Raw genomic sequence first — 25734 nt, forward strand, 5'->3', positions numbered from 1 at the left:
GCTAACTTAATGGCTTTTTCTCAGCAGCTGCTGACCTCAAGTGGCAATGAGATGTAATTACACTGAGAGTAGTCACAAGGCACGTGTGAGAGCACTAGGCAAGTGTAACACAGACAGACCCTGGTCATCCTCAGCCAGGATCAAACCTGGGACACCTCTGGAGCTTCAGGTATGAGCCTCTACTGCATGAGCTGTGAGAGAGCAGGAAGGCTGCAATATTTCCAACCCCAAGCATTAAAAAACCACAGGTCAGTGCTGCCTCCCCGCCCCCCCCGGCAATAAAATCCCATTAGCTTAAAAACCATGCAATTTTTAAAAAGTAAAAATGAATTTGGGATCCTTTATATTTGCCTTCTGGTTTTTGAGCTATTAGGATTCATATTTTTCAGCTTTTCTCTGTAACTATGAGGGTTAGAAACTTACTTTTTAAAAAACTGTTGCAGAATAAATCTTTAGTTGCTCACTTGGGCTCTAAAATCCAAAGTTTCATTTAAAACAAAGTTTCTAGCCTGTCTGGTTGTGATGAAAAATGTTCCAAATGTGAATCAAGTATAAATCAATATCCGCATCAGTGTGAACAGCCTGACACAATAAAGTGTGATCGTCTACAAATGTCACTATCAAAGTATTGTTAACTATTGCACGGCTGATCTTTTAACATTTAGCTAATGTCCTTGCCCTATAAACCCAAACTGCATCCACATTTTTGCAAGGGCCAAAACCCTCAATTGTTTGCTAGTCAAGTGACAAAACTCCCAGCACCCTCTTGGCTATTTCTATTGTTCAGTTACAGTTTTGATACAAAAGTCTGCAGCATGCTGTAAATAAACATTTGGTGTCAAGTATCAGAGGGGTAGCCATGTTAGTCTGGATCTGTAAAAGCAGCAAAGAATCCTGTGGCACCTTATAGACTAACAGACGTTTTGCAGCATGAGCTTTCGTGGGTGAATACCCACTTCTTCGGATGCAAGTAGTGGAAATTTCCAGGGGCAGGTATATATATGCAAGCAAGAAGCAAGCTAGAGATAACGAGGTTAGTTCAATCAGGGAGGATGAGGCCCTGTTCTAGCAGTTGAGGTGTGAAAACCAAGGGAGGAGAAACTGGTTCTGTAGTTGGCAAGCCATTCACAGTCTTTGTTTAATCCTGAGCTGATGGTGTCAAATTTGCAGATGAACTGAAGCTCAGCAGTTTCTCTTTGAAGTCTGGTCCTGAAGTTTTTTTGCTGTAGGATGGCCACCTTAAGATCTGCTATTGTGTGGCCAGGGAGGTTGAAGTGTTCTCCTACAGGTTTTTGTATACTGCCATTCCTAATATCTGATTTGTGTCCATTTATCCTTTTCCGTAGAGACTGTCCAGTTTGGCCGATGTACATAGCAGAGGGGCATTGCTGGCATATGAAACCAACAGGACTCCACTGGCCATCACATACAGTCCCCAGCTAAAACCCCTCCAACGCATCATCAGGGATCTACAACCCATCCTGGACAATGATCCCACACTTTCACAGGCCTTGGGAGGCAGGCCAGTCCTAGCCCACAGACTACCTGCCAACCTGAAGCATATTCTCACCAGTAACTGCACACCGCACCATAGTAACTCTAGCTCAGGAACCAATCCATGCAACAAACCTCGATGCCAACTCTGCCCACATATCTACACCACCGACACCATCACAGGACCTAACCAGATCAGCCACACCATCACCGGTTCATTCACCTGCACGTCCACCAATGTAATATATGCCATCATATGCCAGCAATGCCCCTCTGCTATGTACATCGGCCAAACTGGACAGTCTCTAAGGAAAAGGATAAATGGACACAAATCAGATATTAGGAATGGCAGTATACAAAAACCTGTAGGAGAACACTTCAACCTCCCTGGCCACACAATAGCAGATCTTAAGGTGGCCATCCTGCAGCAAAAAAACTTCAGGACCAGACTTCAAAGAGAAACTGCTGAGCTTCAGTTCATCTGCAAATTTGACACCATCAGCTCAGAATTAAACAAAGACTGTGAATGGCTTGCCAACTACAGAACCAGTTTCTCCTCCCTTGGTTTTCACACCTCAACTGCTAGAACAGGGCCTCATCCTCCCTGATTGAACTAACCTCGTTATCTCTAGCCTGCTTCTTGTTTGCATATATATACCTGCCCCTGGAAATTTCCACTACTTGCATCCGAAGAAGTGGGTATTCACCCACGAAAGCTCATGCTGCAAAACGTCTGTTAGTCTATAAGGTGCCACAGGATTCTTTGCTGAATAAACATTTGGGGCACCATAAAATAAACTGAATCTCAAATTAAATTACAGGGGATATACAGTACTGACTGAATTAACCATTTTCATATTTAATTCAATAAAACCCTCAATCGTTTAATGTACCTAATGCTGACATAGAATTTGGGTGAAGGAGGAGGGCTGAGGAGGCGAGCGAGCGGGCAGTGGCGGGGGGGCAGGTGAGCCGGCAGCGGGGCAGGGGGCCTGAGGAAGCGAGCGGGCGGGCAATGGTGGGGGGGCAGGTGAGGCGGCAGCTGGCCCCAGCTCACCGCCGCCCCCAGCTCACCGCCGCCCCTCTTCTCCCCCTCCCTCCCACTTCCCGCAAATCAGCTGTTCGCACGGGAAGCCTGGGAGGGCAGAGAAGCGGGGCGGCGGCTTCACACTCAGGCCCAGTGAGGTGGAGACGGAGCTGAGGTGAGCTGGGCTAGGGGGGCCGCCTGCGCCGCAGCAGGTAACCCGGGGGGGGGGGGGCGTGCAGGGGAACCACTCCCCACCCCAGCTCACCTCTGCGGGCCTGAGTACGAAGCCGCCGCTTGCTTCTCAGCCCTCCCAGGCTTCCCGTGCAAAAAGCTGATTGGGGTCTGAAGAGGTGAGCAGGTGGCCATTGGCCGGGGGGCAGGTGAGCTGGCGGGGGGTGGGGGTCTGAGGAGGCGAACAGGCAGGCAGTGGTGGGGAGGCAGGTGAGCCAGCAGCGGGGGAGGGGGGCTGAGGAGACGAGCTACGAGTCAGTGGCTGACCTGTTCTACTGATCTGGTCTGGCTCCCATCCCCTCTCCAAGGGCTGCAGCTGTCTGGAGGTGCTGCCTTCCATGCCTTCCTCGGTCACACCTCATTCATTCAACAGGGCAATTGATTACAAAGTGGGGGAAGATCTTATTCTACTTCTAGCAAAAAGACATTTTTCTTTTACCTTAATTATACTACCTTAGGGGCTCGCTATAACATATTACCAAGGTTCAGTACCGCTGTTTGGGTGGGGCAGCGCTGGGGAAGGAGAGTTTGTTTCTGCTGGGCGGGTGGCACTTTGGGGGGAGTCATTTTGGGGGGACTGGGTGGCACTGGGGGGGGGTGTTTCAGCAGCGCTGGGGGGGGGTCGGTGGGGCCGGGGGCATTTCAGCCGTCAGCTGTTTTCTTTGGAGTAATATGGCCCTAGCCACTTTAAGAGTTGTGCAGGCCTGCAATAGAGTATACAGGGTATACATTATACTATGCCTGTTACATACATAAAATATCTTCATAGCCCTGTGGTGTAAGATCACACACTGAAATCCCTGATAACTACCATGTGCCTATGCAAGGCAGCAGAGTTAAATTTGCTCTGAGCTTCCTGATTTGCAGATAAAACCTCCCTCTCTGTCCTGAATGTTAAGTCCTCTATAATCTTCTCCCCCAGATATAGTAAAGCAGAAGATAGCATCAAACGCCAACGAAAGTCATGATGTTGGAGGATAAACCTTAAATGAGCACTACAGCCATTATACACCTTGACAGTGGCTTGGCATGTTTGCAAAAATACATGGAATTGACACTCTGGGAATAATCAGAATAGGCTTTGGTCCCTAGATTTAAAGAGGTTTAAGATATGTAAATTATGTTCAGCCACACTATGAAAGACTCCACCTGTTTGTGCTCATTTGACATGCTGCCAGGAAGGAATTTGCCTGGGATGGGGGTGCTTCTCCCGATTTCCCCCAGGCTACAAGATACTTTAAAGGGTGGGAGAGCAGGTTTTACTCTCCTCTCCCTACCCCATGTGTAGATTATATCTATCTTAGGTATTCATAAAGGCCTTTGTACTATGGAATCTAAGCCCTGACAGGATTCCACTTAGGCCAGGATTGTAACTGATACTGGACTCAAGAACAGTAGCAGTCTGTGATGTCTTCATCTGCCTCTGCTGTCCTGGGTGCAACTTGCTACTGGTTCCACTCCATGAGGACGATGACATGGGAAAGTAACTGAATGCTGAAGGCAACGAACTTGCAGAAGGGTCACTAAGGACACAAGCCAACATGCAGAACCTGGTGATAACATGCAAAAAGAAAAGAACCCAGTTTAACTCCCAGATCCCAGTGAAGTTTATAGTGCCAGCAATTAGAAAATGCATTGTTTTATTTGTAAACCATCCACAACTGATAAGGCAATCATTTAGAAACAATATTTTTTTTTTACAGATTACCTTTTCAGAGTAGAATTGCACTTTAAGAATGCCCTCCAACAGGCACTAAACTGTCGTGAGCCCCCCAATGGTTTTAAACAACTTTTCTCCAAAGGAGGGAGAGAAGGGAGTTCCCTTGTGTCTTTAGCCATGGGCTTGGACAACCAGCTGTCAAAGGCTTCCCAGAGTGTGTCCCAATCAAAAAGATCTCCTAATCTGGGCCTATTTCATAAACGTAGAAGTGATATAAAGCCAAGTAGTAGAAGGCCAACTTGCCATTGTCCAGGCACCTGTTGAGTAACCGATACGGTGTGGAGAAGACAGCTTTTCTGGTCTTGGGGCAGCAGTGGGTGAGGGGGGAAAGAGTGAATGGGGGGTGGGGCCTGGAGGAAAGAGGTGGAGTGGGGGCGAGGCTATGGGTCAAAGGGGACAAAAGGGGGCGGGGCTCCAGGCTTGGAGTCCTGGTCAGGGCCAAGAGCTCCACTGCAGTCCCAGGCCTCGCCCCCCACCCCCCTCCCCCCACATGGCCCTGACCAACCTCTCAGTCCCCCCCCTCCCCCCACAGGGGTGGGTGAGAGCAGTGAGCAGGGGCAGGGGCATGGCCTCGGCTGGAAGAAGCAGGGCAGGGGGCTAGCCTCCCGAAGGGAAGCTTCACCCACCGCCCATGACTATGCCATAGCTCAGCGCTTAGACCACACTCGTGGAAAACCCCTGTTCTCCCTCTAGCAGGAGAAGAGGGAATTGAACCTGGGTTTCCCACATCCCAGGTGACTGAGTGGGCTAAAAGTTATACGCTCAGCTCCTCCTCCAGCCATTTTGCAGGGAGCAAGGTAGGCACCTAATTCATTTCTGCAAGAAACAGCCTGGGTGCCAAAGCCACCTGATGCCAGGCAGCGGGTTCTTCTTGTTCGTGGATCACTAAGCAGAGACAGGCACCCCCCTGCTGCCCAGATTTAGGCATCTATCCTTGAGAGAGGGGCAGGGCTTAGGACACACCCTTCTCATCAGCATCTCCAATTGGCTTGCTCCCCACCTAGTGTGCTGGCTTTTGTGGCTCACACTCTAGGCACCTGCCTTTCCCCATTCATTGCAGAGGGAGCCCAAGTGCCTAACTCAGGCTTTGTGAATCGCAGTTTTGCTCCTGGGATTTTCTAAGCGCCTCAAAATTAGGTGCCACAACACATAGCATGGTGACATCTAACTCCCTTTGTGGATCCCACCCACCCATCCGACTTTTAAACCATAGAAACACATGGCATACATGTCAAGACAATCAAAAGTGCTGATATCACTGCCACTAATACTCTGGCTGCTTGCCTGACCCTATAATCATCTATCTTTCCACTGGTTCTCAGCCAGCTAGGTTTCACCCATGCCTCAATCTCTATTAGATACTGAGTAAATAATCCTACTGCTCAGGCAGGACTAGAACTTGGAGAGAGAAATATGGAGCTAGGCATCATCAGTATATTGAGGCATCGTAACTCGTACTTCCTTACTAACGGCCTTGTCTATAGTTTGTACAAGAGGGGTGACAAAATGGAATCTCATAGAAGTACACAAGGCAGCCCTCTGAGCTGATGAACGGCTGACTAATACAGCCTTTGAGATCAAATAAAAAGAAAGGGAAAGTGCCACGCTAAAGTGAGCCCATTTATTCATGTAGCTGCATCAATAAAACCTATGTCAGTCCATGTACACCACTTCAAATGCCTACACGTGAATCAGTAAATACTCATGGCCAGTGGCATCAAACGTAGCTACAGATCTAAAAGAAACAGCAGGGATACTTGATCTTCCTCCATCACCAAGAAGAGATCATTAAACAAGATCACCAATGCAGCTTCTGTACTATACCCAGGCCTATGACCAAACTGACTGGAGTCAAAAAGGTATAAGTAATCCAGATATTGCTGAAGTCATTTTGGACATGCGTACATTTATGTGCATGCTTAACTTAAATTATTTGGGACAAGGATCACTTCTTACTATATGTTTGTACAGAGCCCAGCACGTTGGGGCCCTGATCTGATTACGGTCATTGGGTGCTGCTGTAATATAAATAAATATAATAAAACAATTTTGTTTTAAATCAAGTGTCTCCCAGTTCCCTGGTTAAGGCCTCTGCATAGGAACACTAGGCTCTTGTATCTTTCCCATCCACTCCAGAATCAGGTCGCTTAAGTCTTCCACCTCCTACTCAGTAATGTCCCCAGAACCCTACTTTAGTCTTGTCTCCCCATTAGACTCCCTGCAACCACACTCTGATCGCTCCTTCTTCACAAGAATACCTAGGATGATACCAGCTTCCTCTCAGTCCACAAGACAGACTTCACTTTATCTCTGAGACTAGGCCACCTATGTCCTCAGCTCAGTCTTCAGAATTAAAAACCTTACTTTACTACCACTGCTCCTACTCACCTGCAGTCCCATCATCCATGTTTTCTGCAGCCTGCCTGACAAAGTGTGGCCCACCTCCTGCTCCACAGGCAGAGCACAGGCTATCTGTTGACATGACTATTGCCAGTCCCAACTCTCTTAGTTACTCACGTCTTCCTACCTGATGTCAAAACAGGAGCTGAGGAGTTATATGACTGCAGATAACAGAGCCTCTTATAGCTGCTAGGTGGGGTGTTCTTTCCCTCTTTCATTTTTCAAGAGGGGGCCTACCACTCCCCATACCTGCCTAATAGGTGGAGAAAAGACAGAAAGAAAGTAAGAAGGAAATGGGGGCAAAGGTGGGCTCTACTTCTCCCCAGCTGCTGTATGGGGACTCAATCCAACCAGCCTCCTTGTTGACTAATGGGAGGGTGTGGGAATCCTCACTTCCCCCACTTGTTTTTTTTCCTTGGGCTCCTTTTCTCTTTCTCCTCCACATGTTCAGGAAGAGAAAGAGGGAGATAGAAGGCTGCAGAGCAGGGAGCAGTTATTAGTGCTCTGCTGTACTCAGGAGAAGACTATGGACAGCTAACAGCAAACACAGGCATGAGCACCTGCTTGGATCATAGGGCCCACATAGGTCTTAAACTACCATTGACAATACAAGGCTTCAATGAATGCTGGGTGGATTCTACTGCACTATAGACATGATCAATAAATCTCACGGACATCATTACTGATCCTCCCTGGCTTCATTAAAGGAGTTCTTCATAACCTGGGACAACTTGTTTATCTTTTTTAAATATTGGCACAACATTAGCTTCCTTCCAGTCTTCTGGAACTTCCCAGTGTTTCCAAACTTATTGAAAATCAGTATTAACAGTCAAGCGGGCTCCTCAGCCAGTTTTTAAAACTCTTGGATGCAAGTTATGCAGACCTGCTGATTTTAAAATACATAACTTTCATAGCTGGCGTTTAATAGCCTCACAAAATACCAGTGGAATGGAAAGAGACTTATCATATGGCTACATGATCATCATCTGGTTTTTAAATTTTTACCATCACAAAGCCAGTGAGGGGCAACACCACACGGGTGGGAGGAGACGGAGGCAGGTGAGTGAGGGAGTGGAAGCCAGGCCAGCTGACAACAAACAGAGACAGACTGGCTAGGCAGGCAGTGAAAGCGGTGGGAGGGCATGAACTGGAGGGTGCAGGGGTGGGCGGGCAGGAAGCCAACCAGGGTGAGCAATATAATCACACGCTTCTCCGCTTTCCCCCCTGGGGCTGGCTGTCACCGCAGGCACAGGCCTGCCTGCCTGCCCCCGCGGGGCTGCACTCCCCACACGAGGCCGAGAGCCGGCTGAAGAACCCTGGGAGAGCACGCGCAGCCCCTGGCGCGGGGAACAAAGGCCGGAGGGGGCCGAGTTAGAGGGAAGAGGCTCGTGCGCATGCGCGATTAACTCAGCTAACCCAGCGTTGAGGGAACGAGCTGCGTGGAAGAGCCCATTATGTACCGAAGGGCGTAGGCAGTTAAAGTAGTTTTTTTCCCCCAGAACGCTGCCAGGAAGTTGCGCCTCATTTTGGCGAGTACTGCTAGTCCGTATCTTCCCGGGTGTCGCGCTTTTCCCTAACCCTCCCTATAGAATAATTCCGCCTAGTTAGTACGGGCCGCCGTGGTCTGTCCAATCAAAAAGAGGGTCCAGTAAATGTAATTAGTTGCTGGGTAGAAACAGCTTGAGCGCACGCGCACACAGCCAGAACTGCAGCGTTAATGACTTCATCGCCTGCCTCAGGCCGCTTTTCCCTTGCAATGGGCGGGGCATTTACTTTGATTGACAGACCCATACCCAATGACAACTATATTCCTGAACCAATGGCCTCAGAGTATTGAGGACGCCGAGTTCCCAAAAGGTGGAGCCCCATGGAAAGGCGTCAATAGCGGGCCGAGAGGCCGGCGGATGGACAGCACCACCAGCCAATCGCGTGTCACAGAAGGGGGCCGCCCCCAAGGAGGGCGGTGGCTGAGCGAGGAGGGAGCGTTGCTAGGGAAGCGCCGGTGGGAGGACGGGGCTGCGGAGCCTGCGGCGCTGCCCGAGTTCGAATAGCCGGTGGGGCCGCGCTCCCCCCCTGCACCCCACTCCCCTCGGATCCCGCCTCCCCAACTCCTTCCCCTTCCGAGCCCGCCCTTCCCCCCGCACCCCTCAGGGACCTGCCTCCCCCTCTGCACCCCCCCCTGCACCCCGCTCCCCTCGGATCCCCCCCAACCCCTTCCCCTTCCGTGCCCGCCCTTCCCCCCGCAGCCCCCAGGGACCTGCCTCCACCTCTGCACCCCCCCCTGCACCCCGCTCCCCTCGGATCCCGCCTCCCCAACCCCTTCCCCTTCCGAGCCCGCCCTTCCCCCCGCACCCCTCAGGGACCTGCCTCCCCCTCTGCACCCCCCCCACTCCCCTCGGAGCCTGCCCGCCCTTCCCCCTGCACCCCTAGGGACCTGCCTCCCTCCCTGCACCCCATTCCCCTCGGATCCCCCCAACCCCTTCCCCTTCCGAGCCCGCCCTTCCCCCTGCACCCCACTCCCCTCGGATCCCGCCTCCCCAACTCCTTCCCCTTCCGAGCCCGCCCTTCCCCCCGCACCCCTCAGGGACCTGCCTCCCCCTCTGCACCCCCCCTGCTCCCCGCTCCCCTCGGAGCCTGCCCGCCCTTCCCCCTGCACCCCTAGGGACCTGCCTCCCTCCCTACACCCCATTCCCCTCGGATCCCCCCAACCCCTTCCCCTTCCGAGCCCGCACCCCCCAGGGACCTGCCTCCCCCTCTGCACCCCCCCCGCACCTCGGATCCCCCCAACCCCTTCCCCTTCCGAGCCCGCCCTTCCCCCGCACCCCTCAGGGACCTGCCTCCTCCTCTGCACCCCCCCTGCACCCCGCTCCCCTCGGAGCCTGCCCGCCCTTCCCCCTGCACCCCTAGGGACCTGCCTCCCTCCCTGCACCCCATTCCCCTCGGATCCCCCCAACCCCTTCCCCTTCCGAGCCCGCACCCCCCAGGGACCTGCCTCCCCCTCTGCACCCCCCCCCGCACCTCGGATCCCCCCAACCCCTTCCCCTTCCGAGCCCACCCTGCCCCCCACACCCACCAGGGACCTGCCTCCCACTCTGCACCCCACTCCCCTCAGAGCCAGCCCCCTCCCCCTCTGCACCCCCTCCCTTTCAGAGCCTGCCCTCCCCCTCTCCACCCCCCTCTGCACCTCACTCCCTATGGAGCCCGCCCTCCCCCTCTGCACCCCCCCCAGGGACCTGCCTTCCCCCTCTCCACCCCCTCCCCTTGGATCCCACCTTCCTCCTCTGCACCCCACTCCCCTCAGAGCCTGCCCCCTCAAGACCTGCCTTCCCTCCTCTGCACCCCTCTGCCCCATTAGGGCCCGCTGCCCCCCCAGCTGGGGCTTTCAAGTCCCACCTGCTGACTCGCCCCTGCTCTGTCCTTTGGTGATTGTTTAAGGCTCTTTTCCCCCACAGGCTCCAGCACCCTGGGGTCCCTCACCTGAGGCAGGGCTCAAGTCATCATCGCTGTGACCCCCCGGGAACAGTCCCCTGTTCCCCTTGTGGCAGCACGGAGCATGGTGAAACTAGCTGCAAAGTGCATCCTGACAGGTGAGCTTGTCATCTGTAGTCCAGTGCTTAATTTGTGCCGGGATTGAGCCCCGGCACCGCTGGGTTTGCTACATCAGTCATAAATGTAAAATAATTGCTTGAGCCACAACACCTCTTTCATTACAAATTAAGCATGGCTGGAGTCCATCTGGGGTTGGCCATTCCACCTAACCCCTCAGCTGACCCATTATTTTGGGTCGAGTAATGGCCAAAATGGTCCAATGTTTTAAAACACTGATTTATGAGAACGGTAATGAAAGACAGCAAGACTCTGCGATCTCCAGGAGCCCTACATACAGACCTACTCACAAAAATGAAGTTACTCAGCTGAGTTCAGAGTTAAAATAACAATGCAAGGAAAAAATTGCCCAAGCACTCAAATAAAAAAGATAGACCACCACCTCCTGCTGCAGTAGTTGACAGTGGCCAAATGCTAGCTGGTCAGCGGACCAGTGAGTTGATGTTATTTGACCAGTCAATTGACTGTCTTGCCAAGCCTACACTGATCTTTCGCCATGTTGTTGGTGTTAGCTGTTATTTATATTATGGTAGCAGCCCAAGTGCCCATTAGGTGAGATCAGGGCTGCATTGCACTAGGTGCCATGCATGCAAATGGAGATAGTCCCTGGCCCAAACAACTTGCTGTCTAAATAGACAAGGCATAAGGTGAAATGGGGTGCAGAGAGGGGAAGTGATTTGCCCAAGGTCACATGCCAGGTCACTAGTAGAGCAGTGAACAGATCCCAGGTTCCTGAATCCCTGTCCAGTGCCTTGTACACTAGATCAGAATGCCTCAACAACACTGCTTCATTTTGTACAGCAGCCTTCATACCAACTGTACTTCAGTAACAACTGTATTTAACTACAGTCTATAAAAAGCAGTGGGTAACGAACTAAGAGGTACAGATGAGGATGAGGATGTTTTCAGATGAAATATGATGGAGAGCCAGTGGGGGAGGGGGGGAAGATGCGGGATCAAAGAGAAAGCTCTCTTCACAACAATGGAAAGATGATGTGACAGGAAGGGCAAGAGAAGCGGAGCAGGGAGCCAAGACCAGCTTCATGAAATAAGCAGGAGCATTCCCATTATTGCTGAAAATAAAAATTATGTTGGGAATAAGGATGATTCCATGATTTCAAACAAGAAAAAAAGTATGGTATTAGTCAAGTTGAACGTAAAAGAAAGGCAAATGTGTCCGAGGAGGCTGCTCTTGCTCAAGAGAAGCACAAGTTAACCTGAAAGAAGCTGAGGTGAAGCTGCAAGTTTGTTTGGCCATGACAGGCTGTGGAATGTTAAGATGTATGTACAGTTGAATGCTATCAAGCATAATAGAAGCAAGACATCAAATGTAGAGATAAGATGACTGAAAGGCATAGGTGTTGTTTCACTTCTATTTGGTGGGGGGGCAGCTCTAGCCAGGCCAACAAGGTTGTGTATGGGGAGCAAATTCCATGCCTGCTGATGCTTGCAGTTTGGGGGGGAGGGGCAACACCCCGCCCCATAATCCCCCAATTTATACCCATTATGAGAGGGGCTAGGTAAAATGAAAGAGTCTTACTTCCCTGCTGGCTTCAGGAAACTCCAAAGGGGAAGGGTCTTAACACAGAAGAGGAGCCACAACAAATTAAAGGGGGAGAAAACACAAATTAGGTGGGAGCATAAACATCAGAGGAGGGAACAAAAAACTCACATGTACCTACTCATCCAGAGGAGAGAGTGGCTCACATTGCTGAGAGTTGCACAGAGGTCAAGGAGAAGAAGAAGAGAAAAAGAGTGTTCATTGTTAACTATACGATGTACAATGATTCCTTTATTTCCTGGGAAGATTTACAGTCAAGAATATTGTTGTGAGCTAATTGCTGAGAAAAGGGGAAGGTTAAGGATAGGGCAGTAGTTAGACAGGGTGAAGGGAGTGTATTTAAATAAGGTGGTAAACAGTATTTGATTTATTATTTTTTATTATTATTATTATTATTCTTTAGAGCAATAGGGAAGGTACTGGAGGGCAGTGGAATTAGTAACATTAGGAATAGCACAGGGAGCAATGGTGGGAAGACAGGACCAAACTAATGGAAAAAGGCAGGGAATGTTAAATTACTGTAATAAAAAAATATAATGATGGATTGGAGTGAGGGGAAAGAATGGAGCAAAGGAAGAGAAGAATGTCACTGATCCTACTGGGATCCAGGAAGTGGGCAGGCAGAGCCCGCCCACTGCTAAAGGACCTCCCCCTAGCCTAAGGGGAGGATCCACAGGACCTGGAAACCAAGTGATTCCAGGGGAAACTAATGAAATAACAGGGACAGAAGTGTGGTCAAAGAGTCAAACAAAGGCAACCTGACAGGAACACTAAGCAGAGAACCCCGGACAGCGCCCACCACTCCTCAAAGGCGTCAGTGGAGCCAGTGGACGCCGCCCGGAGGAACTCTGCCTGGATGCGTGAATGGACAGAGGATCGGAAATAGGCCCCACAGTCACAGCAGTCTCCATAGGCCAACCTCCTCTCCCTGGTTTTATAGATGGCCTTTTTAGCCAGGGTCAGGAGGAGGTTGATCAGGAGGTCCTGTGGCTTTGTGGGGCCACGGATGGGGAGTGCATAGATAAGGAGGTGAGGGGAAAAGTGCAGCCAGAAATGTAACAAAATATTTATGAGGAGTCGGAATAGGTGCTGCAACCTGGCACACTCCAAGTAAACATGCGCCAGGGTCTTCCTCACACCGCAGAAGGGGCAGATGTCCGGGACAGGGGTAAACTGCGCCAAATACACACCCGTGCTCACGGCCCCGTGAAGGAGCCGCCAACTGATATCCCCAGCAGGCCTTGGGACCAGGGTAGAGTATAGGCTGGCCCCCCGGGGTGCCTCACCCTTGAAAGGTGGCAGGAGGTCCTGCCACTTTGTGTCGGGGCGGGACATAAGGGTGAGGAAATGAAGGGTGTGGAGCATGCACATGTATAAATGTTTCCTTGGCGTGGTCTGGAAACAAACCGGTTGCAAGTCCATGCAGCCAGCTCATGGTAAAGGGGCAGATGCCTGATAAAAAGATCCTAAGGGCCTGGGGTGGAGGGTGGGCGGGGCGGGGCATGCCCTCTCACAGGACCCGGTCGAGGAAGGCCCGAGCAGCAGGCAGCAAAGCAGCCGTCACCTCCTGAAGTATGCGCTGGAGAGTATGAGGCCTGGAGGGCCCCATGTGCTGAGCGAGCATCAGGGGATCCAGCCAGTCTCCCCGGTTGTAGTCCAGGAGGTCTCCGACTCTGATGACTTCTGCCAGGGCCAACCTGTGGCGGGCATGCAGTGTTGTTGTTGGTCTCAGGATATTAGCGAGACAAGATGAGTGAGGTAATATCTTATTGGACCAGCTTCTGTTCCTTTTGTACCCTCACAAAACAATTTATTTTCCCAACACTGCTGCTAAACGATCCTATAATCCTGTTTCAATACATGAAATAGAATTAGTACTCAAAGGGCAGAGCAACAAATCAATGTACATAGTTTACTTTTCCAGTTGCATTAAATTCAGGCTTAATTTTTCCTAAGAATTGTGTCAGCTGAGCCCAGGGTGAAAGAGACAAGCTTTGGCGCATATACTGAGCTTTTCTTCAGGTCCTGAAGAAGACTTCTGTGTAAGATGGAAAGCTTGTCTCTCACCATCAGAAGCTGGTACAATAAAAGCTATTATCTCACCTACCTTGTCTCACTAATGGGGCAATCAGTCTGAAATAAGACACCAAATTAGATAAGAATTTGCACTGAGAGGTGGAAACAAAAGAACTTTCTGCAGTTTGGGACAGGGTGGGAAGAAGCATCATGTCATGAAACATGGGGGTAATGGTCTATTAAACTATGCAGTAGCCTCCCCAGGGAAACAATAGACCAGGCCCACACAACTCGTAAAGCGGCGAGGGCCACATTCCTCCAAAGAAAACAGCCGAGGGCCGAAACCTCCCAGCCCCGCAGAAACACCCCGCCCCAGGGCCGTCCAGCCCTGCAGAAACAAACCCTCCTTCCCCAGCGCCGCCCCACCAAAACAGCTGTGGGCCAAAAAGGAAGGTTGGGGGTGGGGAGGTGATACTTTATTTTAAATCAACCGGGGGCTCCCAGCTGAAGAGGTGGCTGGGAGCCCTCAGGATCAAATTAAAGGGCTCGGGGCTCCGGTGGCTGGGGGAACCCGGCAGGGTCGGCTCTAGGTGTTTTGCTGCCCCAAGCAAAAAAAAACTTGGCTGCCCCCCGTCCCAGCCCTGGGCTCCCCCCTGTACCCTCCTGCTGCCCCAATCCTGGGCTCTCCCCCCACTGACCCACACCCCCTGCCGCCCCAGCGCTGGGCTTCCACCTTTCCTCCCCACCAGTGCCCTCCCTCCACCCTGCTGCTGCCCCAGCCCTGGGCTCCCCCCCACCAGTGCCCCCCCCACCACAAACCTCCTGCCTCCCCAGCCCTGGGTCACTGGTAACGCTCCCAGGGCAGGTCATTCAGCAGGAATTTTGGATGTGCACAAAACACAGACAGGATTGGTTCCCATATGGTTACAGAGCTGCAGTAAAGTGGAACAATTTTCAGCTTGTGTGATTGGAGGATATCTGGATGCATATTATAAGACTGTCCTCCATAAATGAGGAAAAGTTGAGGTGCCTTTATTATTCTTTTGTTCCACTCTTTCTTTCTATGGGGAATTTGCCAATGCAATATCACTGTCTTCCTTAAACAAACAAAAAGGCAATGGCTGTTGAAAATAGCAATTCCAGTGCTAATAAGCATTTCTTGCTCAATTTTATCCTGCTTTTTCTACAGCAAGTTACAGTGGATCAGTATATTTGATTTGGGAGAAATGAAGTAACAGCTGCCCAAACTGAGCTTGAGCACTCCTGAATTTTGAGGTGTTCAAATCTGGAAGGCAGGTGCTGGGGGGAGGAGGGGCTGTGGGCTCCATGGGGGAGCATGGCAGCAATGTGTCTGGAGCTGCATGGAGCCAGACACGCTGGTCTGAGTGGCACGGTAAGGGGGCTGGAGGTTGGAGAAGGGGTAGGGAGTTCCAGGGGGCAGTCTAGGGACAGGGAGCAGGGGTGGTTGGATGGGGCAGAGGTTCAGGGGGGCAGTCAGGGGACAGGCAGCAGTAGGATAGGCATGGGAGTCCCAGGGGTTTATCAGGGGACAGGTAGGGGGTGGGGTCCTGGGGGAAAGTTGGGGGGGGTCTCAGGAGGGGGCAGTTGGGGACAAGGAGAAGGGAGGCTTAGATAGGGGCTGGGGTCCCAAGGGGCAGTTGGAGCAGGGGTCTTGGGAGGGAGCAATCGGGGGACAAGGAGCAGCAGCATTTAGATAGGGGGTGGGGTCCTGGGGGGCAGTTGGGGCAGAGGTCTGGGGAGGGGGCAAACAGCGGCCACGTTCCGGGATTCAAACCGCTCTGGGCTGCCGGCAGCCGCGGGGAGCCCTGAGCCCTTTAAATCCCAGCAGCGGCTGGGAATCTCTGCGGGCAGCCCAGAGCCCTCTGACTCCCGGCTCCAGCTGAGATTTAAAGGGCTCTGGGCTCCCCGCCACTGCGGGCAACCCAGAGCCTTTTGATTCCCCGGCCGCGGCTGGGATTTAAAGGGCTCTGCGCTCCCCGCCGCTGCCAGCAGCCCAGACCCTTTTGATTCCCGTCCGCAGCTGGGATTTAAAGGGCTCTGGGCTCCTCGCCGCTGCCGACAGCCCAAAGCCCTCTGACTCCCAGCCGCGGCTGAGATTCAAAGGGCTCCCCGCGGTTGCCGGCAGCCCACAGCTCTTTGCTTCCTGGCGCAGCCGGGATTCAAAGGGCTCTGGGCTGCCCGCAGAGCTCCATGTGCGGGGGATTTAGAATCCCCTCGCGGGCCGCATAGTGAGGCTCTGCGGGCCGCATGTATGTTGTGCAGGCCTGCAATAGACCGTCAAAGCACTAGAGAACATACTGTAGGGAACAATCCTGAATTGGTCAAGGTTGAACTAGATCAGCAGTTCCCAAACTGTATTGGTTCATGTACTGCCTTCTTAAGAAGTTGTTGTGAAGTGAACTCCATGACCTAACAGGGCATTTCCATCTTAATTTGTGGGCCCAATTCAGCCCTAGTATAAGCAGGCACAGCTATCTATCTACAGTAATAGGATTTCAAGATTGCGACTCTGACTCAGCAGACATTCTAGACTTCAGTGTGAAGCAAAGGAAACAGCTGCAAGCATGGTTGAGAGCTCTTGTTCAGAATATCACCAGGTTCAGTCAGCACTGGTCCCTGTGAAAACCAGGTGGAAAGTTGGAGTCCAAAGATTCTGTGGCAGTCCGAATGTGACAGCTAATCAGAGAAGATGGGAATAACAGCTACTTGGGGTAACGAGGAGGTGGAGCAGGTGTGAGCACAAACTTTAGGAACATGTACAAATAGCACACTTGCTCATTGCAACAGAGCTCATGAAACAAGAGCTCCATTTTCAGCTTTTTTACACACATGACTACGAAGTATACCCATGCAATAGCATAGGCTTTCAGCTACTAGTATTAAATATATTTACTGCAGGGTTAAATTTGCCCTATGATTCTGTGAGTAAGTGTCACTACCCAGAATACTCTACTGCTCCAGATATAGTTTTCCCACTCTGCCTCAAAACATAGTGTGTACACACTATGGTAAGGTCAAAACTTACCCCCTTCCTGGATTCAGCTTTATTAACAAAGTAACTCAACACAAAATATTAATTCCAAGCATGGTTGCTTCCTAGAATCCCTCTGTATGAACTGTTCATCCTAGACCTTTAGACCCTTTGCCTTGGGTAGGCCAGCACAAAGGAGGTGGAAAGTATGAGTATATCCTGTGGGAACATCAGGACAGCTCTATGCCAGCTTCACAGGAGGTCCTGTTGTAGAGAGTATTCCAGGGAGTAGCCTGTGCATTCTTAAAATCCAGCAATTCTGTGCCACTGCTATGGCCTATAGGAACTATTGCAGCAGGAGCCTAAATTAGGGCAGCCCTGGGGGGTAGCCTACACTTGGGGGCCAAACCAGTACCTGGCATCCCCAAAATAGGAGCAGCACAAGCCATCTCCCTACTGTCCTTGCACCTGGCTTTTATGGGTATGAATCAGCAGGCCTTTTTGCTCTAGAGAGTGACACTCACTTCCCTTATGTCCAGGATGGAGCTAACAAGCCACCTGCAGCAGGAGTTGCTTAGCATCTCCCAGCAGGGGCAACACCTGCTAAATGTGGAAGGGTTCATAGGAGAACACTGCCACCCTCTTGCAATTCTCCAGTAGCATGAATGACCTGATCATCCCACAAACACATTTGGATTTTGGAAGATATGTAATCTTGAGAGAGGAAGGTCTCCTATCACAGCCCCTTCTCCCCTCCTATTCCACAGTTTTTTGTCTTCACATTGAGGTATGCCTGAGTAGGTTTGGGAATCTTTAATTGTCCATGCTAGAAAGGATACAGGGCTGACCTGTGAATTTCAGAACAAATGGCAAGTCTGCCCTGATGTTTAGGGACCTCTCAGCCGTGGATATTGTAGACACCTAAAGCCAGCTCTGCCCATGCAATAGCAACAGTCATTTCACCACTTAAGGTATGTCTACGCTACCCGCTGAATCGGCAGGTAGTGATCGATCTGTCGGGGATCGATGTATCACATCTCATCTAGACACGATAAATCGATCCCCAAACGCGCTCCCTGTTGACTCTGGAACTCCACCAGGGCGAGAAGCGGAAGCAGAGTCGACGGGGGAGCGGTGACCATCAATCCCGCGCTGCCAGGACGTGAAGTAAGTGATTCTAAGTCGATCTAAGATGCGTCAACTTCAGCTACACTATTCTCGTAGCTGAAGTTGCATATTTTAGATCGATTCCTGCCCCCCACACACACACACACTCCAGTGTAGACCTGGCCTTGGACAATTGTCCTATTGATTTTTCTGGCTTTCTTGCCTGTAGTGACTGGTATGAGTACAATTGCAAATGAAGGTAACAAAAAGCTCTTTTGGGGATTTGGTGGGAACAGGATTGAGGGGAGGGGAAATGAGATTGTCCATCCAAAACTAAACAAAGCGCTTTGGTCATGCAGGTGACTCAGCAGTAGGGAAGAGTGCCCTGGCCCAGATGTTCTGCAATGATGGAGCTCATTTCCAGAAAAACTACACACTGGTAAGCTTTGTGGGATGATACATCCAGGACAGGGATTGAGGGAGGACACCAGGCTCAGTCTGCCATTGAGTGATTTCTCTAAAACTCCATGAATGAGGAATAGGAAACTCCAAGCAGGATGAATTATTGAGGGCTGGTTTTAGCTATTGACAGACCTTTACACTGATGCATTAAAGGGGATGTCTAGTAGAGTTTTCTTTCAAAATACTTAGACACCAGGCTGTAAAGAGAAGCTGACTAGCATCATAGTAGATTTCCATATACCTAGGGAGTTGGCTTCAAAGTTTAACACAGAGTAAACTAATTACGATAGTTTCCTTCTGTATCAGAATTTTCACAAGCTAGTGAGGTCTTAGACAATTTCCTATTTTCAGGGAGCTCCAAGGGAAAATGGTTTGCTGCAGGAGGAAGCGTCTTACTCCAAGTAGAATATCTGAGTGTGGAATGTATGCTCTTCACTATACAAACACAAAAATATGCTCAATGGCCCCAAGCTATTGAAATCTAAAGAAACCATTCCAAGAGGAAGAGGATGCAGTTTGCAGCCCTTCCATATAAAAAATTAATGGTGATAGGTGTACAGAAGCAGGATGAAAAATAAGTCCTGTCACACGTGTTACACATTGAAATAAAGACCAAAAGGAAAACTGGAGAACAGAAATAGAAGAGGCAAAAAGGGAAAGTGTCTTGGGGAGAGGGAGAGAAAGTGGAAGAGGCATAAAAAGAGGACCCCAGAATCCTATGTGCCAGCTGCAGCAAAGCACCTGTGAAGGATCACATGGTCAGTGCAGAGGATTCAGGGGGATGTTTTAGTGCAGCCAAGCAGAGAGGAACCAGTGAGTATTGATCCAGCTCTAGATCTGAAGTTGTCAACTAATATCCCGGTATGTGAGCAAATCTCCAGAGGCTAGTTCTTCTCCATCGCCTTTCCCCATGTGAGCAAGTCTCTAGGGGTTAACAGTATCTTTGATTGTAAGAAAGTTTAGAGAGACAAGGTCCTGAAGAAGAGCTCTGTATAAGCTCAAGACTTTGTTTGTCTCACCACCAGAAGTTGGTGCAATAGAAGATATTACCTCACCCACCCTGTCTGTCTAATATCTGGGACCAACACAACTACAAAAATACTGCATACAACACGTAAGAAAGTTTGGCATTAGGACTTTAGGAAGTGTTATTGTGAAGTTGGTTCTCCACAGACTCAGTTTGATGGTATTCTGGTGATCTAAGATGATTGCTGCACCCTAGAACATAGTGTGTAAGTGGACAGGCCTCTACAATCCCTGCTGATCAATGTTTTCCTGGTTCTGCTTGACAGACAACGGGCGTGGAACTGTTGGTGAAGACTGTATCTGTTCCAGAGACAAGTGATAGTGTGGTGAGCCCTACTGTGTCACAAACAGGGACAGAAGGAGCTCTTTAGAGCACAAAGTCCATCTATTACGTGGATGTCTGATATGTCTCAGTCTCTTGGATGGACTCACCAGAGGTTTAGTTGGAAACATGATACACTGATCATGTGCTCACATAAGGAATTAAAATAATTATGCACAATAGCTGACTTTTCTAGTGATAACTTATTTTTAAAACATACATGTTTACATATTGAACTGCAACATGACTTCTTAAACTGAAGCTGTCACCAATCCAGTTAGGGCCCTGCACTGCCATGTAGGATACCCATGTATAATTCCAATTCCCTATAACAGCAGAGACTGGGCCCTATCCAGACTGCTACAGATCTAGTTGGTGCTCGGAGTGGAGACCAGGCCTGGTGCACTGCGGAGTAGACCTTTTCACTGTTTATGCAGGAAATCCAGCTACTGCTTTGCACTTGCCCTCTGGGCTAGGTGCACTGTGGAGGCTGTGAGCTTAGCCACTGAGGCATGAGGCTATGTTGCTGTGGTTGTACAAGAAGCAAGTGTGACAGCTTCTAGTGTATACCTCCCAAACCTTTCCACACATAGAATCATAGAAATGTAGGACTGGAAGGGACCTCAAGAGGTCATCAAGTTAATTCTCTGTGCTATGGCAGGACCACATTAATCTAGAGTCTAGACCATCACTGACAGGCGTTGGTCCAATCTGTTCTTAAAAACCTCCAATGTTGAGGATTCTACAGCCTCCTTTGGAAGCTTGTTCTACTTCTAACTACAAGGGTAGGTAAGCAAGTTTTTCTTAATATCTAACCTAAATCTCCTTTGCTGCAGATTAAGCCCATTGCTTCTTGTCCTACGTTCAGTGGACATGGAGAACAATTGATCACCATCCGCTTTATAACAGCCCTTAATATATTGGAAGACCGTTATCAGGTCCTCCCTCAGTCTTCTTTTCTCAAGACTAAACATGCCCAGTTTCTTTAACCTTTCTTCATAGTCAGGTTTTCTAAACCAGTTGTTATCTTTGTTGCTCTTCTCTGGACACAATACTCCAGCTGAGGCCTCACTGTACCGAGTAGAGTGGGATAGCTACTTCCTATGTCTTACAAACAGTATTCCTGTTAATACACCCCAGAGTGATATTAGCCTTTTTTTTTCAACTGCATCACACTGCTCACTCATATTCTGTTTGTGATCCACTATAACCCCCAGATCCTTTTCATAGTCTTCCATGCAAAAACCTTCTTTCTGCTTTCAGGAACTCTTCCTTTTTGACTCAGCAGGCAAAGAACTATTTTCTGAGCTGATGGAGAAACTGGCAAGTATCATGTAATAGTCTTCTTGTTCCTAAAGAGGTGCTTTTGCTGTGAAAAGGATCGGAAGTACCCCGTCTGGCAGATGTAGCAAGCCTTGGCCTGAGTGGAAGTGGGAGAAACTCCTCTTGGTTACCTATGACCCCTGTTCCTTTACTTTCTGAAACTTGGAACAATACTGTAGGGAATCTGTTCCAAAGGAAGGGAGGTGGGATCCCAGAGGAAGCTCCTTTGGCTCTTAAAAAGAAATGGCAATACTAAACTGAGATAACTGTGTAGATGTGTTTGGTTTTTTATGGGCGTTTTTAGAGGAACTTCCATTTTGCCAATTCTAGTGTATCAGATTTTTGCCTTCAGCCTGATCTTTCTGTTCCACAGAGACTCTGCCTTCTGATGGGACATAGAACTGCCTTTGACTTTTCATACTCAGCAAGTGTGTCCCTGGCCCCCCCTACATTAGAGACCTTTCCATTGTATCATCTAATTTTTATGCATAGGATCAGCTAATTGAGCATGAGGTCCCATTATATCAGACTCCTTTTATTTTTGTCCTGGAATGTATTTCCGTACAGATACTTCTTCTCTGGGGATGTATTGACGATTGGCCACATCACTTTCATTAGAGCTGACAATATCTCCCTCTTGATGTACAGTGGGAGCAGCCCAATGCCCTGTGTATTGTGTATGATGTCACCAATGAACAGTCTTTCAACAACTGTGCCAAGTGGCTGGAGAAGCTGAGGGCACAAACACTTGGAATGCACCTTCCAGGTAGGAGATGGTGAGATTCTTCGCACCCATTCTCATGTTTTGTGGCAGCGTCTCTTCCCATTGAGATGTGGCATAAAGAATTATCTTAAATCCAAGCCAAGCATGGCTTCCTCCAACTCACCCAGTCTGTTAGTAAGACAGACCAGGGAAGTGCATATTCTGTGCATATTCCAGGTGATTTCCTTGCTGTCCTTTCTAGCACCTTCTTTAAGCAGCCATAGTCTAGCAATCCAATTTTTTTCCTCCCCTATTTTCTAACTCACCCACCAGGTTTTCTGGTAGTTAACAATTCAGCATTTCTTTTTTCTTTTCCTTTGTTTCACATTTTTTGTAGGTGTTTTAGTGGGGAATAAAACAGACCTGATTGGTCGACGAGTTGTGGAGCAGAAACGGGCAAAGGAGTGGGCTGAGATCCATGGCCTGCAATACTGTGAGACATCAGTGGTGAGTGTCTTCTCTCTTCTCCATATGTGGAAGTGGGCGAATTCTCTTTTGGGGGCTCTGTTACAATCCTTTATCATTTAATCCACTCCCAGTATAAATGTGGGTTTTTTTTTATCGAGCAGTTAAGAGTAGAAATAGTTCAATGCTTCCTCCATCCGTTTTTCACATCCTCTCTTCTCTCTTTACAGAAGGAGATGGAGAACGTCGAAGACCCTTTCCACATACTGGCAAACTCATTCCATCGACTGTACAGAGAGAAGGTGGAAACCTTTCATTCACTAGTGTGAGGGCCTTGGGTATAGCAACTTGCTTAGTCCCTGTGGGGTTTCTTTTAGTTCGGAAACACCCTGATGCCTAAAATCCCGCAGACTGGAAGATGGAGAGAAAGTGAGAGATGAGATTATTTTTTTCCCCCCTTGTGACCGTTTCCTGACCATTCAGATTAAACCGGAAATAAATATGGGGAAAGGAAGCCATTCTGAGGTTGACATCTGGTGTTTCTTTCATGTCTCCTGACTTAATTTTCTTCTCCATGAAAATCTGTTGGATATTTGGGGGCTACAGAATGGAAATTGTCAGCCTTCTGCTTTGAGATTGCCCCATCCTTTGTCAGAATGGCTTTCCTGATAGAAACAAGGGTCAGATGATTTGGTGGGGTTGTTGAGATGGGGATGGCGTAGGGAGGCTAATGGGACATTTCTCACGTTGGACAGCCCAGCACTGACATATATCTGAAGGAGGTAAGACTGCGGAGGGCCTTACACGTGGAAAGCACATTCACTAGCAGGGCTGGAATAGACTTTAGACCCAGAGCCTGTTGAGATGTGCCCAGCAATTGTGGCATCTGCAGGTATTCTTCTTGACTCAGGAATGGTTCTGAGATGTGCCTACAGATTGGGGCTTGGCTTACGTGATGTTCCCAGGTTCATCAGCTTGGAGCCCTCTGCACTGCTGATGTAATTTGTGACCCTAATCTATGTTTCTGACTTCTCAGAGTCCAGTTCTTACTCTGACTTGGCTCATTTTCTCTCCCTGTTAGAAGCTGTCTGGCTGCCAGGAGCTTTTCCTCTGTACCTCTCATAACTTGGTAATGCAGTGCCCTCTGCTGGTCCCAGGTCACAAACGTGCCCAAGAAGATGCCACTGTGTTGTAGCGAGCAAGAATTGTGCTCCTATCTTCCTTCGCCACCTCCCTGATCAGAGCCATCCCTTGGATAGGGCGAACTGGGGCAACTGCTCCAGGCCCCGCACTTTGGGAGGCCCCGCGGGCTGGTGAGATTGGCCAGAATGGTGGGTCCCAGAAGAGACGAATCCATCACTTCTTCCCTGGACCTTGCACCCCACTAGGGCCGGCCCTTTATCCCGAGGAGGGATCCTCAGGATTTCAAATAGATAATTTCTCCTGCTTTCTCTCCCCTTGGTCTTCTCCCTCCCCCCCCCCCCCAGCTTGCCTTTGTTTTGTGTATTTGGGATGTGGGGGGTGTTGCTGAGTAAATTCAGTAGTGACAACTCCTCGCTAGGTCCAGTTTTCCAGTCTCTTGGTCAAATAAGAATCTCATTTTATTGTTCAGTTTTCACCATCCATTCTCACATTTCCTAGCTGATCACTTGGTTCTGGTATCACTAGTGCATACAGGACACAGAAGGAGAAAGAGGCCACCTGGCTCTAAACTATTGAGTTAGCAGAGGGACTTGTTGAGGTTCGGTATGGGGAGGGGCAACATCTCTAGGTAGAATTCTTGTCCTAATCTAATACTGGTGTAGCATGTGTGAGAACACTTTCAGATGTCCAGTGCAAGGAGATGCACTGCAGTTAGGCAAAACATCTGTGCAGTTCAAGATAGGATGTAGCTCTTTTATTCCAGAAGAGGGACAATTGCAGAGATTCTTGTCTGCTTCCAAGGTCACAACATCTTCCCTTGGCTAAGGGGTGCTGATTTTTCTGGGGTGTACACTGAGTCATTTCTCTGAGACAAGCTTTCCAGGAATCTCTGCTCTTAGTGAGTTGGATGTAATACATCTAAGTAGGAGATGTGGAGGCAGGAGCCAGCCACCTCCAGCTGCTGTGAATAAGATGTAATTATTTTTAATACTGTGTTGAGTTAGTCAAAGAACTTTAGCACTAAAGGCTCACTGTGATTCGATGGCTTCTCCTACAGTTTTACTAGTAATGTGCTTCTGTTACATGATGGATCTTTTCACATTTGAAATATTTTTCCAAGTGGGTCTTTGCCACCTGTGGCATGATCTATGGAGGATTAATACCTTGGGGATGGGAAATAAGGGGAAACCCATGTGATTTTTATCTGGGAACGCTTTTCTATCTGCCCCAGGAAAAGCCTGCCATAGCTCTTAATGACTGAAGAAGAGCTCTGTGTAAGCTCAAAAGTTTGTCTCTCTCACCAACACAAGTTGGTCCAATAAAAGATATTACCTCACCCACCTTGTCTCGCTAATATCCTGGGACCAACACGACTACAACAACACCGCAAATAGCTCTTAATAAACAGGCTGTAAAATGGAGATGGGTGAATGTTTGTCACTGAATGAAAGCAAAAGCTGGAGAATCTAATTAGAAGAATGTTTACCGTGCTGATTGGTGATTTATAAGGTAGCTGCTTCCTATGGGTTAGTGAAGAAAAATGCATCCCATTCAGGGAAAGATGTATTGCCTGAGAGTGAAAATGTGTGGTCTAACTAGCTAGCTATAGAGATTCATCTGCTGCCCCTTTTCCTCTTCCCACAGGCCAGGCCTAGAGTAAGAAAACAGGTTGTGTTTAAAACATGGTGGCTAACCTGTTTCAACACACATTTTGAGCACTAATGTAGACATGATTTAATGTCTTTTAAAATGTTAGCTGGAGGAACTTTGGTTTGATTATATTCAGCTAATGCATTTCAAAGACATTCTATCCTGTCTGCTCTAGTATTTTAAAATGTCAGCTTGCTTTCCTAGTGTAAACGTGGCCTAGCTGGGGAGGTTGGTAGTGGCGTGGAGAAGGGGTGCCTGAGAGTTTGGTGGCTTGAGGGTTTGTTGTGGCAGGGAGGCTGTGGATGCTCAGTATGTCTGTGCATGAGGGAGCTTGGGGTAGCTAGGTGGGCTGAGGGGGAGCCTGGAGCAGCTGGGTGCATGGGATGTGTGAGGCAAGAGTCTAGGGCCCATATTGGGTTCCCCGTGCCTTCTGTGATCACAGTCAAACTTACATTCCTCCTTTTGAAGGATTGACCTGCCATCACC

At 49.4% G+C, this 25734-nt stretch overlaps 1 protein-coding gene across 1 annotated transcript; it reads left to right on the forward strand.

Annotated features, from left to right (window-relative positions):
• The first annotated feature begins 8699 nt into the window (after positions 1-8699).
• Positions 8700-22973, forward strand: IFT27 (intraflagellar transport 27). Its single transcript, XM_044997952.1, has 8 exons — positions 8700-8926; positions 10325-10459; positions 18514-18593; positions 19909-19968; positions 21228-21287; positions 21936-22053; positions 22388-22497; positions 22686-22973. The coding sequence occupies exons 2-8, from the start codon at positions 10426-10428 to the stop codon at positions 22782-22784; spliced, it is 561 nt and encodes a 186-aa protein (XP_044853887.1). The 5' UTR covers positions 8700-8926; positions 10325-10425; the 3' UTR covers positions 22785-22973.
• Positions 22974-25734: the final 2761 nt, after the last annotated feature.

The sequence above is a fragment of the Mauremys mutica genome, chromosome 1 (genome assembly GCF_020497125.1).
Source record: "Mauremys mutica isolate MM-2020 ecotype Southern chromosome 1, ASM2049712v1, whole genome shotgun sequence".
Taxonomy (NCBI): domain Eukaryota; kingdom Metazoa; phylum Chordata; order Testudines; family Geoemydidae; genus Mauremys; species Mauremys mutica.

Coding starts and splice junctions, on each gene's coding strand:
- IFT27 (XM_044997952.1), top strand. CDS start 10,426: ATGGTGAAACTAGCTGCAAAGTGCATCCTGACAG. Junction 10,460..18,513: donor TGCAAAGTGCATCCTGACAG/GTGAGCTTGTCA, acceptor TTGGTCATGCAG/GTGACTCAGCAGTAGGGAAG. Junction 22,054..22,387: donor ACTTGGAATGCACCTTCCAG/GTAGGAGATGGT, acceptor CATTTTTTGTAG/GTGTTTTAGTGGGGAATAAA.